The sequence below is a fragment of the Chroicocephalus ridibundus genome, chromosome 15, assembly GCF_963924245.1.
Source record: "Chroicocephalus ridibundus chromosome 15, bChrRid1.1, whole genome shotgun sequence".
In the NCBI taxonomy this organism is placed as follows: domain Eukaryota; kingdom Metazoa; phylum Chordata; class Aves; order Charadriiformes; family Laridae; genus Chroicocephalus; species Chroicocephalus ridibundus.
This window is the reverse complement of record NC_086298.1, coordinates 7,959,910-7,976,587: the sequence shown is the minus strand read 5'-3', so window position 1 is coordinate 7,976,587 and position 16,678 is coordinate 7,959,910. Positions and strand designations below refer to the sequence as shown.

At 39.9% G+C, this 16,678-nt stretch overlaps 1 protein-coding gene across 5 annotated transcripts in view; it reads right to left on the bottom strand.

The window, feature by feature from the left end:
- The window catches only part of MAPKAP1 (MAPK associated protein 1), a 106,799-nt gene that overhangs the window by 79,547 nt on the left and 10,574 nt on the right, over nt 1-16,678 (bottom strand). For 3 of the 5 annotated variants that reach the window (XM_063353137.1, XM_063353135.1, XM_063353136.1), the window contains 3 exons: nt 15,832-16,156; nt 11,599-11,688; nt 6,591-6,739 (listed from right to left, as the gene is read on the bottom strand). In XM_063353137.1, coding sequence (XP_063209207.1) covers nt 6,591-6,739; nt 11,599-11,688; nt 15,832-16,090 — 498 coding nt within the window. In that variant the 5' untranslated portion in view covers nt 16,091-16,156. Of the gene's footprint in view, nt 267-6,590; nt 6,740-11,598; nt 11,689-15,831; nt 16,157-16,678 lie in introns of those variants that run through there. The other 2 variants (XM_063353139.1, XM_063353140.1) reach the window with 2 other exon arrangements.

The window sequence follows — 16,678 nt, the reverse complement described above, 5'->3', positions numbered from 1 at the left end:
GGGGCAGGATCCACGGACCGTTCCCGACACGGGAATGCCAGAGCGCAGCGGGTTTCACCAAACAACGAGGTCCTTGGCAAGCAGTGTCCCCACATGGCTGGTGTCACCTCAGCGGGTTAAAGACTGACAGCAGCCACAGCAAGACCCGGTCCCGTCGGAGCACAGCTCCCCTCGGGAGGAGAGGGCAGCAGCCTGCGAGGGCACCCGCCACCGACCGCAGCGAGAGACACGAGCGGGTACAGCAAAGGGAGAGGTGAATTGACTGCGCCCTCAAGCCAAAGTTAATCAAACCAGATCCACGTTAATTTAATCTGCATAAGGCCAGAAAAATAGCTGTTAATGCAAGTGAGATGCCTGGAATTGTGAGATAAAACTCCAGCCCCCAAGCAGAGATGACAGTGCAGCACTGACGCTCAGCCTTCTTATCTGCTGCCCCAGGCCAGGGGCTGCGCTGGGAGGCGCCGGCACCATTTCCGCACCCTTTGTGCGAGGAGCAGAGCCGCCGCGGGCACGAGGAAACAGCCCAGGATGGCCCGCGCTGGACATGACACGCACAGCCATCCCTGCACAGCCGGACACGCACAGCCAGTTCTTCAAGTGCCTGTTCCCATCACAGAACTCACAACAGTTTTCTGTCTGTGCTTCCAGTTACTTAAAGCAAGTGTTCAGACACCACGACGAGGCGCTTCCTTATCTCATTGCAAACGGCTTTTCTGTATGAAATAACACAATTCTGAAGTATTTTAAATTACGTAACAGGCAAGCTTAATATATTTTACCCACTGCATGAACCCCAAGGACTGTTGTGCTCTCACCTCCACTACAGTACTTAACTGGTGCCGCTGTTCGGGGCTGCTCTCCACCCAGCAAAGCCGACTCCGCAGGGGCAGCAGGGCGCACCGATTACTCATCAAAAGCTTTGCAGCTTCGACATGGGAAAGAACAAACCAGGCATTCTTAATACAGGGGTGTTGTATTTAAATACAACTCAGCTATTAGCACGACTCATGTTAATCACCTATTCTGAACGAAAACTTATTTTAGAAAGTGGTAATTTTTCAGTTAAGCATCTTGATCGTTCAGTAAGGCGTTACTGAACTCTGTCTCTGCACAGCGGAGCCTGCAATGCTGCAGGCAAGAGCGAGTTACGAACCCCGACGTCACGGGCAACGCGCATCCCCAACGCCGAGAGATCTCAGTCTTACGGGAGATTTCTCTCCCACGTTCTGACTGGGTGAGAACTTTTACAGGGAGTTGCCAGACACCAAAAGGGAAAGCTCAGTACCTTTATGTGCTCCTGGCACTTATTTTAGGGGTCCCAGGAACTGCAGCGCGGGTTTTGAACCGGGCTGAGCAGGCAATGGCAGCCCGCGTTGCTGAAAGCCTGTTCCAAGGCTGTTCACTCCCCTCCATCCCTGCTCCTGTGCATCATCCCCCGCAGCGCCCCGGCTGCACAGGCACATGCTGGCCACGCCGGCCACGAGGGCCATGACAGGGACAGCCCCGATGGCCCAGGCAGAGCTCCTGCATCCCTCGGGACAGCTAGGGCTCCGCAGCTAGAGGAAATGCAAACACAAACCAAAGGAGAGGACTATTTCCAGCCCAGCAAACCCAAAATCTCTCTCCCCCGCAGCGGGCAGGTGTGGGAGCACAGAGCGGTGGTCCCACGGGGGGACTGAGCGCCGCTGGCTCTGCCCCAGCCTGGCACGTGGCTCCTGGCACCACTGCAAATGGTGACCCCACACAGACACTGACCTGTTAACACACACGTTATCTAACATAAATGATTACCTTATAAAAATCTTTACTTCGACTATTTTAGTAGCATGCAGGTAGTACGTAAACCACTAAAACTAGTAGAATAAGCAAATGCTTTAAAAAAAAAAAAAAAAGAAAAAAAGAACTATGCAGACCGATTTAGGATTCAGATGAGGATCACTCTACTCAGCTTAGAGGCAAAACATTTATTTTAAAAAAATTCATTTTTTTTCCACACTAAGATTTTAATCCTGGATTAATTATTTCAGACATTTTCCATATTAATTACAGCAGCGTTGCTTCTTTCTTAAGTTCTTTATCTACTTTCTTTGAGTAGAGCTATTTAATACTGGGGATTGTGCAAAACATTTGTTCATGATTATCCAGACATACAGTCAAACAAGACCGAAACAAGAGCAGCATGCAAAAATGTATTTAAGGACTATCATCCCAAAATGCTGCTAAAAGCTATTAACCAGTACGTGTTAATTGCCACAGCATTCATATTAATTTTCACTTCAGGCCCGACATTGTGGAATATTTCCCCTGATACATTTTAAACAAAGTTTAATTTAAGGAACTGCTTCTATCAACACTTATGAAAATTAACAGCCAAGCAATTAGCACTCATGAATTATCCCTTCCCCCATGCTTTCCACAGCATCATTTTAAAAACAGTTGCTACAAGAGAAATTGTTGGTTTTTAACCCATTACCAAAATTAGCCACAAGAAACCCTGTAACACTACACAGAGGTACCGTCCCTCGCAACAGGGATTCCAGCATCTGTCCAGCTAAAGATCCTCTTGACCTGGTTTTATTGAAATTAACTCCAGTAGCCAAGTAAACCCACAAACCCCTCTAACGTCAGAAAAGCCAGACTGCCTTAGCTCTTCATTTTCAACCACCAGTCATGAAAGCAGAAGTAAAAATACCTTGAGAAAACTCCGGTCTGCGTGCAGGAAAGGCTTTTGGCCTTGTAACTCAAGGTCAATCTAGAGCTGAATGATCCCTCCCTTACATTTGCACTGTGGTTTTCCAACTCCCTTTGACTATTTTGCGTATCTTTAGCATCTGTTTTTTGACTGTCCTGTAACGCTCCCGTGTTTGCTAACATTCTGCTGGGGATGTAGGAGCCTTTGGTAGCAGGCATGTCACAAATCGAACTGACAAGACATTTTAGTGATTGTAATTTCTTAAAGGTAGCAGAGACTCGGAAGAAAACTGGACATGGACTGGCTTCAAAGATGATTTCAGGGTAACCGTAAACCGAGGCCTTAGGAGTCACTCATTCAGTTTGTGGTTCCTACAAAGCTGAACATTTGATTCTAGCACGGTTTTTCTCTATTCCAGTAGCTACATCTTGGTAACATTTCTCTGCTAGTGGGAATGGTCATGCCATTGAATAGCTTTGACACTAATACTGTACTAAATCAGTATCTTTAAGATTAATATCTCAGAGAAAACTCATCATCATGCTTTCCAGCAACTCATGCAAGTTACGCCTGTGATTTGAACAGAAATATTCTGAATTTCTATAGAATGCAAAGACAATGCATGCTTTTAAAACAATTATTGAAAGCAGGCAGGTAAAGTGGACCTCCAGCTGTGTCACTGAAAGGAGCCGTTCCAACCCCCCTGTGTTTCACATGTGGTACCTGGCGATGGCTTTCAGATCTGTCTTACGGCCAGCCTTATTTTCCCAACCTTATCAACAGTCAGCAAGTTGGAACAATAAGCACCAAAATTTGATTTTTCAAATTCTGTAAACAGAAATATACCTGAACTTATCTATAAAATGGATAATTTCATTTGCATGCAGATAAAGGAAATCAATTTGGCCACTGGTTTCTTAAGCCTTCAAGTAATTTTCTATACAAATGACAACTGAAGTAATTATAAATGACCAAAGGCTTCTTTTCATACAATACTCTTAGCAAGAGCTCTCAAGATTTATTAACCAAGATGTACAACCCACGTGACTTACAAAGCATGCTAACAGATGCCAGGGTTAGGTTTACTTTAACTATTTTAAGGAAAAACTTGAAGATACAGCCAAGAGTAGTTATTGTGTCTTTCGTTAAGAGCTGAAGCTTTACAATGTACACGAAAGCCACAGGTCTGTCCCGTGTAGGCTTGTGTCAAGAATCACCTGAATTCTGGAGCTGATTAGAATGCTTCCATTGTAGTCGCATTTCACAAGCCATATCCTCTACTATTTTGATAATTAACGAACTGATCAGAACAAGAAGAAATTAGAGTGCTTTAAAATTTTATTATTTCATAAAATTGCAGAAGTGGTTATGAAAAAGACACTAAATCTGGCAGAAAACACCTGCAAGATGTAAGCATTTTAATAAATTTGCTTGGTCGATATTACAGCATGCAATGTTTTCTTATTTTCAACTGATCAGTTTAAAACAATACCTCAAACGGAGGCAGGGGGTGGGAAGGACCCTGAAGAGAATGGTTTTATTTGATTTGAGGTCAGTGGTAAGCTAAAGCCGTTCGGGAAGCGGTTTAGATGAGCGCACACGTGAACAAAGGGCTCCGAGACAGCCAGGGAAGCTGCCAGTGAACCACACCAGGGTGGGACCCCACCAGCTGAAAATGTGTGTTACCAAACTCAAATATATATATAAACCAAAGGCCCGGTTATAATCTCAAAGATTTCAGAGCCACTGTGATCCCTTGAGTAAATACATAATTAAGTAGGGTTTTTTGAAGACATGTTTAATTAGGCCCCTAGCCCCTCCTCATCCCCCTGCCTCTCCCCAATTAGGTACCATTTCCCCAAGAGATATGCGGCTCTGTTAATTATGTAAATAAGTCATGCACTATTCCCTGAAAGAATTGTATTTATGTGAAAAACACTGCTTATCTATTATCAATAAAAATAAATATGAGACCTACGATATTTCATTAAAAAGAATTTTAAAATACTAGGGTTTTTTTTATTTACATTACTGTCTGAAAGTACAACAAAACTGAAGTACAATAACTCACTACTGAACTATACTGTTTCCTCTGTATCTCAGATGGTCAAGTAGGTATTTAAAAAACAGACAATACATATGGAAGTATAAAAAATTTAAATTTTATGAGCATACTATTGACAGACTTACCAGAGTAATATAAACAATGATGTTAAAATTAATATAGTGAGATTATACTCTAACAAAATGCCAGTTATTTGGGAGAGTTAAGAAGGTATTTTGATTTCTAGATCACAATTGAGTTAATTCATATCATACCCTACAAATCGCAATTGAGTAAACATTGAGGTAGTTCATTACTATCTCAAACTATTATGTATAGTCCAATTTCCTTGAAGTGGACCAAACACCTGCTAAATACATCAGACTTTTAAATAGGAAAATTAAGATGTTCATTACAGTCAACTAGAATTCCTATTAATACAGTAAAAAGCAGTTTGGATTATCAAAGTGGGAAGGAAATATGATTAAGTTCCTCAAGTTTCTGAGAAAAACTCTAGCTGGTAGCCCAAATCATGCTCAAGTATTAAAGCAACAAGACCGGGACACCACTGAATTACTATAAATTTCTCTTAATAAAGTAGTGGTTATTTTATTTTTACTTCCTCTGCGCATGACTGTTGGAACTACGTTTAAATGTTTGCCAAACTGAAATTTCATGACATAAGAACAGCAAGCTTTGAGTGTAGAAAAAAGGCATCCCAGCGTTGTCAGCATGGAAGTACCGCTATCATTTATTCCCGAGGCCAGCAATTCTGACACGCTGAGATGGCACTAACTACTACTTACTAGTAAGTATAAGATAACAGTAGCGGCAACTCTTGCTACACGGACTTCATAGTTTAAAAGTTACCATTTCACCAATATTCTAAATACTTCTAGACACGCTAGCGGAATTACATATCTGACTTTCCACTTTAAGAATACTTAACAGAATATGAAATTCCTCCATCACAATGGTAATGAAGCTCAAACTTCATACTCCCACAGGAGACTCCACAAACAAATCCAGCAGAAAACAGATCCGTGCAGTATTTATAATTGTTTTGGAACAATATGACACTGATCCATCACGCTGATGTTTATATTTCAGTTTCTAGAGTTTATGACAGAGAAAAATATCTGACAATACAGAGTAACTCCCCTGCAGACAAGGAAATACGGTTACCCACAGTTCTGAGCAGTATCAAATGCAAGCTCTTGAAATAAACGTAGTCAAGGAATGAATTTCACCTACCAGGTTTGTAGCGAACGTCCTCCACAGATTACATAAATAAGTACTTGTGCAGAACTACGTTGTTTAGTCCTTTTTTTGCCCCAGATACTGACCTATTGATGCTTCAGTTTTCCACCCTCAAAACAGTGGCTTTTCCCACTCTCATTGGAGCATTTTGAGGATAAAGACAGCATAAATCACAGAATATTCAGCAAGTGCTGGGATGCGGCTAGACAGAATATTTTTTTTTTTTTTTTAAATGCCAACATTTATACAAAGGGTCTCACCATCAGCTGTGCAGACAGATGCCCTAGGACTCTGCCACACTAAATGTTTACCTAACTGGCCTGCTGGAGAAGAAAACAGCCAGGTAATGTATGTCTAATGGGAAAGCAGAATTTTGTAATGAAAACAGGAGAAACGGTTCTACCGAACCTGGAACCATTATATTTAGGACTAAGAGAAGCATGTTTCTAGATAACCACTTCAAAATAACTGATGGCTTACCATAATGTCTAATTAAAGCTTGAACAAGTAAACACACAGGAGAACTGCCTAAGGCCCATCATCTTCAGGTCAGGGACCACCTGGATATGAGAGAAAAACATCTGGTCCACTTACCTTGCCGTCAAATTTTGAGTACTCGTTGAAGGGGTTATTCAGCTGCAGCGGACACTGTTCAAGTCGTACAGACAGTATTGACTGCTTCCCAGAACACGGAGATTTTACTCTGAAATTCTTTTTTTCAAATAGTGAGCTCAGCTCCTCTGCTGTAGATCAGAAAAGAGAGTGCAGTAGTTGTACTAGAGATGTACAGAGGCTACTGTTTACTACACAGAGATAACATCGTAAGAGGAAGAACAAAATCAAATATATAGAACAACAAATGCTTTAGCAGGGTAGAATATACCATCACTCTTTCATAGCCCAGAGATATGAAAACATAAGAAGTTTGAACAATGCCATTGCTTAGGCTGAGGAAAAGATGAATTCTTCCTATACAGAGAATGGAACTGATCACTACCAGATCCACTCGAGTCAAGAAAAAAATCAAGATTCAAAGAGAGAAGTATGTATTCCTGGTCTTTCTGCTTGCCTACCTTTTTCTAAATGAACAGTAAATCCTATGCAAAAGGACTGCTGACACATCTACAATACGCCGCGCAAGAGCGTTTCAAACTGAGCTTGTAACACAGGATATTACACTCTATTCCAGAACGGTATTATACCACCCCATTACGATATTACAATGTCACTACGCTGTCAGCAGTAGGCTTGGGACTTCATCCAATCCAAAAGAATAGTTTCTTTGGATTTTCTTCTTATGGTAGACGGGGTACAGCCTGGTCTCAAAAAAAAGTCCCACTCAAAAACACCACTGCAGATAAATAGTCTGGACAATAAAAAAAAAGCTTTCTAAAAACAAAGGGGATGAGAGTTAGTGAGTTCTTTGTGCGGTCTGTGAAGGCTCATAAAAGCCTCCAACAAGCAAGCTCTTTTTATATGAAGGGCTGAATTTCCAGCAACAGTTTACTTAAAAAAAAAAAAATAAATTAGGGCTTCTTATGTTATAAGGACATGACAAAATCAGGACAGAGCCTGGGGTGTTTTAGCATATCAGCACCAATGGGTCTCAGCTGCAAGAAACTGTGACTGAATCTGGACAAGTTTTTTCCACATCTGCTCTAGGAACCAAGTACCCCCAAACTCCATCAATCACTACCTGAGCCAACCCCAGCTCTCCCGGAGCGATTGCTCCGCAGTCCGGCAGTTGGATTCTCTCCCAGCTCAAAGACTTGTCTGTTGCTCCTCCAGGGAAATGAAACCGCTCCCAAAGCGGCGCGACCTGGGACTCGTTCTGCAGGGAGCTTGTTAATTTCTTAAAACGCAAAATTAAAACTTGACAAATTGTAACTACTCAAAAGCTCAGTTTATTTTTATCAGCAGATTGCCTGAAAACTCAGACAGTTGGCAAAAGTGCTAAATACTGGCACTAAGAGACACCCAACCGTCTTGTGAGAAGCTGCAATTAACCAAAAAAACTTGATTAAATCCTTTTTAAATGTGGCAACTTAAACTCCATTAGGTATTCTGTTTTTTTGTAACAAGCTTATCTCTTTTTAAAATAAAATATCTCAATGACAATTATGCTAGAGTATTGCCCGTACCTGCTATTTTCTGGGCATTTGCAAAGTACTCTCTACCTTGGAATCCAATACAACGGCTTTACTGGTTCAGGAGAAAAAGCAAGTCTTTTATCCTGAAGTTTTGTCTCTAGGAAAATGTTAAGGTGATTTGATTACCGTTCCTTTGCTGGGATGTGCAAAAAGAGGATCTCAAGACTTCTTCTGCATTCGTTAGTGTGACATCTGTGGTGCTTTGAGTTTTGTATAGCTTTTACTCAAATATCCCACACGGCTGAGGAGTTTCAATAACACTACATTCTGTAAGACTGTAAATTCAGCTGGCTGAGATACAGTTTTCCTTTTCCAGAAAACGTCACCATTTCAAAAAGTTCAACTTGTTTAGAAAGTCCCAAAACCTTCTACAGATTTGCGCAAAAAGCTAGAAGAAAGATGAGATTTCTGAAAAACTACCATCTTCCATTGAGCATTTTGTCAAATAATTCCCAACAGAGTTGGTCTGTGAGAGTTCCAATGAAAAACGTTATTTTAAAAAATATTTTAAATTCTCAAATTCATTTCAGGGGAAAAAAGCTCATATTTCTACATTAAACTAGCTTTAATTGCATAATCTTTAATTCTTAATTAAAGCTAAGCTTTGCCACTAGTCTGTATTATATGTACTTTTCAGCTTTTGTGGTTCTGATAGCTATATGTGCTATTTTATACGGGATGAATGCAAGGCTTTTGAAAGAGTCCCTTGACATACTGTTAGTTTACCTTTTACATGCTCTGAAATGAATAAATGTAAGATGTAAATACAATGCCGTATTTTTTTGCTTTCATCTAAAAATACCTAGTATTTTATAAAAAGGAATACCCTTTTGTATGTATATCCGTATTTGGTTTATAGGGCCCACAGACTGTTTTACTAACACGATTTGATCTCTACGCTGCATGAAGCTGAATTGTTCTTTCCATTTTACTGAAAAAGAACCGATGCACCGAAAGGTGATGTGAATTGGTGGCACAGCAGAACAAAACCCCAGGCCTCCGGTGTCACACCTTCCTTCCAGGCAGCCAACTACCCCTGAAGCATCTTTGCATTTGATAATCCCCGAACCAACTCCAAAACCATGGAGATTTTCTTTTTCAAGTCTATACACTACTACCACCTTATCTTTCAAATTCATTCCTGACAAAGCAAACTGCTTGTCTCATGGCAGCAGGCAAACAGATGATTATTAAAAAACACTCTTCTTTTTTCCGCATTACCATACAAAAAAAGTACTCGTCTCTCACTTCCCTTTATCCTGGTTAGTGTACTTTTATTTCTGAACATAGTAATCAAAAATGGGAATCACGAAAAATAATCAATTGCCAAATGCCTCAAATTACGACTACACATCCACCCGCAGGACAGCAGAAACGTCTCTGAGAGTTTCTCTGTGACAAGCGATCTCTGGAGGTGGTGCCATCAGAGCAGCACAGGGAAAGCATCACCCTTCCAGCATCCTCCTCCTTTGCTTGGTGGCAACCAGAGGCTCGACTTCGTCCAAGGCTGAGACGAACGGTCAGAAGAGGGCAGCCAAATTCCCCCCATCTGAGAACAGCTATTGCTGTTGTTACTGCTTTCATACATATTTTCCAATAACGCCACACTCCAGGAACAGAACAGACACAGTCTCACACACACACTTGACGAAGAGGAAGGTACAGCGGATCAGGATACAGCCCTTCAGCGCTCCTCTTTTTCCTGGCCTCTTTCTACCATGTTGTTCTTCGTGCCAATAACTGAGAAACACGCAGAATCTCAGGGACTAAGGAGAGAAGGAAAGTCTGCTCTGCCAGGAAAGGGAGATACTGAGTGCCTGGAGTTTTAATGTAACTTATTTTTTTATTTCAATTAGTTCTGCAGCAGAGAGGGACTGAGCTGTCTGCCTGCAAGCCCAGCACATCCTTGCAGAGGGGGACACCTCCCTTACTGCTGGGTGACGGGTTGTGCCTGTCTCTGGGGCAGCACGTAAAAGGAACTGAATGTCATGATGGAGCCGACACGAATACGACGACACAAACGGCACAGACACAGCAGGAAACGGGAGTCTGGGTGCAATTCAGTGTAAAGAAATATCCGGCAGTATACAGTTAGGGATAAAGAGGAAAAAGAGAATTGCACCATCATTGGTCAAACGCTATAAAATATTGAGCAAAGAGAGTTGGAGGTTACAGTAGATTAAACTTTAAAACCTACAACTCTATTTACAGAAGTAGAAAGGCAAAGACATTTTAGCATGCATTAGCAGAGGTACCAAACACAGCTGAACACGATGCTGAGGATTAGTGCAACGTGTTGCTCATGGGAGCGGCTTTGTTCACTCCCCTAAAAAAAAATAAAAAATAATAATAATAAAAAATATATACATATAAAAGAGCTGGAGAAGGTTCAGCAAATGACATCCACTAAAGATACAAGGATTTAGGTGAAAAAAAGGAGATTACACAGGGACTTCGTTAAGATATACATAAATTTTGAAAGAAGTAGGCGTGACAGACCATACAAAGATTTGAATGTGCGTCAAATACAACAGGAATAGATACTAACTTGAGCTATAAAAGAAGAGAATTGAGACAGATTTTTCATTTCATACATTGCAATTTAAACTATGTAGACCATCCAGTCAGAAATACTTAATTACATAATAATTTTTAAAAAAGCATATTTTTTGAGAAATCATTGATACTAGTTTTTCCAAGGAAAATGCTGCCTTAGCTTCTCCAGCCTTATTATGTGTTCAGTTAAGTAGATCATATATACACATTATTTCTTAAGATTTTTTTCCCCCCTTACCTAGGAAAATAACCACAAAAAAAAAAATCTATAAAAGTAATCTCTAAAAAATTATTCATCCCATCTGGTACACAGAATGACCCTGGAAACAGCCAGAAAGCCCTAGCGTCCAGGGAGACAAGGATTCCACGCTTTGAAGGCGGACACTTGCCAGTTGCCACCCGCGCGGCAGAGACACCTCCTGCCCCTCAGCGGCACCCGGAACGACACCCCCTGCCCCTCGCCTGCCCCACAGCGGCGCCCAGATTGTCTCAGGCCCCAGTTCTGCCCAGGACAAGAGAAGCCTCAGGAGATAACGAAGCTCCAAGATGACAGAACGCAGCACTACCATATCAATACCTTATATTGCAAAAAAATAGAGCAGCCACTCGAATTAGTTCAGACCAACAAACCAGGTTTTAAACACTTTTTCTTTACTTTGCCTTTATTAATAATGTGGAATGTCCTCACCACAGCTGAGAACAAACGAGGCGTCTGTGGCACACCCCCCCAGCAATAAACTATGGGAAACACCTAACCGGGGAACGGAAGGCAAATCCAATAATTAGAATTTCCTCTATGCTTTGAAAGCTTAAATGAAAATTACAAACTGAAAACACTGTAACCATCAAAAGCAGAAATAAAAAGGGTAGGAAAATAGAAGATCTTTTATTTTTACCTGAGTAAGAAGTATTTCTGTCTTTCCACTGAACATTTTTGCATTTTATTTGATTTTGTCTCTCTTTCCGCAGACGTTCTAGTCTCTGAGCTTGAAAAGAAATATTATAACTATAAGTTTGTCAATGAAAGTTTACTATAAACAAAGACATAATTAACTACCTTTATATGAATAAAGATGTTTTATACTGCATATGTAGGGGAAAAAGTCATAAAATTTTAAAGGTGGCACCCCTGAAAAGCAAATACCAACAAAAACATGAAAATGTTCTTGATTTATAATTGAAATTAGAGGATATAAAACATTAATAGAGATCATAAAGATAGTATTAACATGGAAGAGAATAATAAAATGTGAAAACTTCTGTGATTAATATGACATTTCATTATATAAATCATTAATAACGGTCTTAAAGGAATTTTAATGCACAAATGAACTGAAGTGAATATTACATTACAGGAATAAAATTACTGTTATGAATTACTCTACCCGTTTCAAAAATTAAAGATAAATGAACTCAGACTAGACTATTAAAGTTTTAAATATAAAATCCTTTATCTAAAAATCATGAAAATTATAAAATGTCAAAGCTATATAAATTAGCATAGCTTTTTCTTCAGTGTGCTGAAACAGTTTATAGGTAGTAAAATAAATGATTTGTATCTTCACAACATTAGTCAAATCTTAAAATGAATATAATATTTCTTTACGTATATTTTGACTCCACCTTCGAAATACGGTTTGAAAAAAAGCCTCAAATAGTTATAACACGAAAGAATTTGCAGAGGGAGGTAGCAGATAACACCTTGAATTATCTCTTGTTCCAGCGAGATCTCTCTCAGGAGATGGTCAGTAGCCCTGGCAGAAGCTCCCCAAGACAATGGCCACATGAAATACCTGATGTCATGATGCGTCCACTCAAAATAAGAAAGCAGATTGGACTGGAGAGTAGGGCTAATCATGTTGATCACTGAAGGAAACAATTTGCTGGATATATTAGCAATTTTGATGTATTAAGATCATTCATTAACTAAAATGGGTTTGTAGAAGAGATTCTAAAATGCTAAATTACTCTGACAATTTTTAGATACAATTTGAGTTCCCTGAGTCATTTCACCAATTAAAAAGGGTTAATAAATATTTTCTACCTCTCCTATTATTATTCTTGTACATTTAGTCTTTGAACTGAATGGTGGACACGGAAGTGATTTTTGGTATTTTTTTTGCCCCCATAAAAACTCTCAACCTGGGAACTGATGAAAAAATACTACTTTGAGGTTTAACGGCTGTAATAAGCAGTTTGAACTCAAACAGGGACTTCGATGCCTATTTCCCATTTAAGCCAACATGAGGTTAGTGCCTAAATACCTCTATGTGTCTTACTCAATGAAATATGAGAAGTAGTGTCACTGCTCAGATGTTTAAATATTGGGTAAAACGCTATTGCAATGTAGATATTTTATTCTGAAAGAAAAAACTCTTTTTTTTTTTCCCCCAATTGCTGTCCAGGCTGTAGCTCAAAATTACCTTCCAAAATCCTTTCTTCCCAAACGGGCCAGCAAAAAACACCTGTTAGATTTCTATGTAAACAACAGGTAAAGGAAAAAATGTAGACTAGAAATAAGAATAATGCATGGTTTTATCCTATTTGATGTTTTCACCCCTTATCAAAACAAGCATACTCACGTGCAGTCACCATCTTCACTCCCTCCACCCTGCTCTCCTATCTACAGCTGATCACAAATGATCATTTACTGTGGGACTGTATTACAGCAACTCCAAATTAGATGGAATTATCAGCACCTATTAGAAGTCTGAATTATTTAAGGCTCATTCTCACAAGAAGCATGCTAGTTTGAAAGCTTTCTGTGTGAAAAATGTCACTGACCAAATGTAGTTCTTGTTTCATTAACTATTGGCAGCGGGATGAGCCTTTGTTTCTAGTCATGGGGATTGGGAGAATTTGCTGCTTTCCCACAGACCCAGCACCTTGCACAGACCTGTCTCCACTTTCAGTTTTTGTAACCCCTCTGGACGTAGCAGAACAGCAGCGAGGAGATGGAGTCCAGAGCCAAAGACCAGCCGTGACCCATCTACCTGCTGTGGAGGAGGAGGTGGAGGAGGAGCTCAGTGGCAGACAAACCACGCGTTCTCCCCGGAGAGGATGAGCAGCACCCTGATGTGTGTCACCACCGCACGGCCCCTTCAGGACTAAGGGGATAACTGATAGGGGAATGCACGTACCATTCATTGCCAAATTTGCATACCCACATGACAAGTAACTAATAACCAACACTTCTGTACTCTCTACAGAGATGTGTAGAGTCTTCTACAGTATACATTATTTCGACAATTTATGAAAAAGGTACTACCCAGTTAAGGTACTTTACACTAAAACAGCTCTGCAAAAGATAATAGAAAGTTATTCAAAAACAACAGTTAAAGATGGCATAAGCAGAAATGATTTTATTTAGCAGGGTAGAAAACCAAGGAGAATAAAGAAGAGCTTACACGTTAAAGAAGTCTGCCACTACTACTTGTTGATACACAAAACTACAGTATCTTTCAAAACCTAAACCCCATTTTAACAAATGTTCCTGCTCCTACTAAATCTACTGAAGTAGTTATGGAATACCTAAAAAAAAAGTCCTTACATTTGCCCATTTTAGGAGCAAAAATTGCAGATTTCACAGTTAATGAGTTTTTGAACTTACGAGATATACAAACACTTTATTCTACATATGTACGTGTTTTCTTCCATCAAGAACTTAGACAAGTGCTTGTGTAATGCAAAAAGTATTTATATTAAAACTAGATAACTTTCTATTTAATTTATTCCTCTTCCTGTATTTTTGAAAAGGGTTCAGTACCGATCAACTTGGGTTCTTTGCAGGCGTTGTTCCACCCCGCTCTGTTTCAAATCACAGCCTGATTGCCTTGATGACTGCGTTAGGCTGCTGGTGGCACCAGCACACCCGATGGAAAAGACACGTCAGATGGAAAAAGGCAAAGAAGTGGCTCCCTGATGGCTCCAGTGTCCTTCCCCGATGGCCCCAGTGTCCTAACCATTACTTTAGAATACGCCACCAATTGGAAACTGAAATCCGTAATTTAAATGGAGATTAATTCAAGCAGTCTACCCACTTGATGAAATAACCCTTCAGGATTATTTTTTTGAACAATTCTATAAAACTTTAAGCTTTGCCTCTCCCTCGTCATAAACTATACCATCACCTGAACTAAACAAGGCTTGAGGACAATGCTGGGCAGTCTGGCACGCTGAACTCTTCACCATGCCTTAAAGTCAGCTGCAGCCATATATAAAAGAGGTCAGAGCCCTGTCATTTCCGTAACTTCTGACAACTTCTTATTTGTAAAAGTTTTTTCAAGATAATGAATACCATACAACATTTTACTTGTTAGGTAGAGCACAGATGTTTTTTCTGAGCTCTAGGTGGTGTTATAATACCTTCAGAAATCATTTGAAAAAAATATATACTGTAACACAGAAAAAAAGAGATGGGTATTGACCATCCCACACCAACATTTTCATATATATTTTATATCACAGAACTTCTGTTCATAGCATTCCTCGGGTATAGGTAGAAGTCTGAATATCCCTCATACGAAACAACAAATGGGACAGTTTGCTTCCAGTCAAGACAAACTGACCATATTTTGAAAAGGTGTACACCCTTAAAATTTCTTGATTTGGTAACTGAAATCTTAGCTCAAGGTTTTTCTCAGAAATAAAACTTCAGAAGACAAAATACAGCCAAATCATTCACTTCGTTGGCTCACATCAAACTTCATTCCTCTCTCTTATAACAAATAGATTTGATGCCTCACCAGGTAGATTTTTCTCAGAAAATAACTATCCTGTTCAAAAGTTAACACCCCTCCAGACATTAACAATAGAAATATCAAAGACTGTTCATGTACTTTGGATTTAGACTTGATGTCTTTACAATTTAATATTTTTTTTTATATATAGAAGTGACTACCTCAATGTTCCTCTGTACGTGAGTAAGTAAAGCAGCAATTAAAACTCAGCTGACAGCACGCTAAAGAAACTGAATCATTACATGTCCTTTTATAAAAAGGGTCTCGACATTACAAAGGAAAAGTTTGACAGATGTCTAGCTAGTCATGCTCCGGTTTGCCCAGGCAAGCCAGGCTAACAGAAACTGAATTTAAAAGACTAAGGTTCTCTTTGCTGCAAATATCACTTACCTGTGTTTGATCGTCTTCTGATTCCGAAGTCCCAGCTTGAGGTAATATCGACTGATTGGGAATATACATAGCCCTGAGTCTCACCATTGCTTCCCTGTGTCTCTGAACCATTGTCCCCATACGCTGACGAGGGATTGAACTTCTCCAGGTCGACATCATGATCTATCAGGACCATTTCACACATCCCTGTGTCATCACTGGTGACGTGGGACTGCCGAATATGAGCAAGTATAATTGTTGGGTTGTCCAGGAAAGCCATCCTGTCCACAAGCCCACCACGTCACTCTACTATCTTCTCTCCATCTTCTTCCATGGACACATGTACCTACAAATATAATGTACACAGCATTTTTGAGAAAGAAAAAAAAACAAACACCAAAACAAAACAAGAAAACAAAACCCTGAAACCCAGATTCAAGAAGGTTTGTATTTTGGATGTGCAAAATTTAACTGACTCCATTTTGTACAGTGAATTATTTTAATTCTGCTCCAGTTTACTTAAGTTACACTGCTTGCTGAGATCCACTTAAAGAACAGTGGGTTTGGAGGACAGCTTGAAACCCAAATCGCAAGACAACAGAACAAACCAGACACCTCCAAACAGGTCCCATTACTCTACAACAAATGGTTGCTGTACGGCAAAATATTCTAAGTACTGCATATAGAAGGATAGAGAGAAAATACACTTAAACCCCCCCGTCTATTCAAATTAATAAATTTACAAAGACAGATAGGGCTTTGAATTTCTTTTCACTCATTGTAATAGCGTGTTACTGTTTTTCTTCTGCCTCTACATATCAACTCTTTGATTACTTTATTATAGACCCTCTTCAGGTTTTGTATTTGT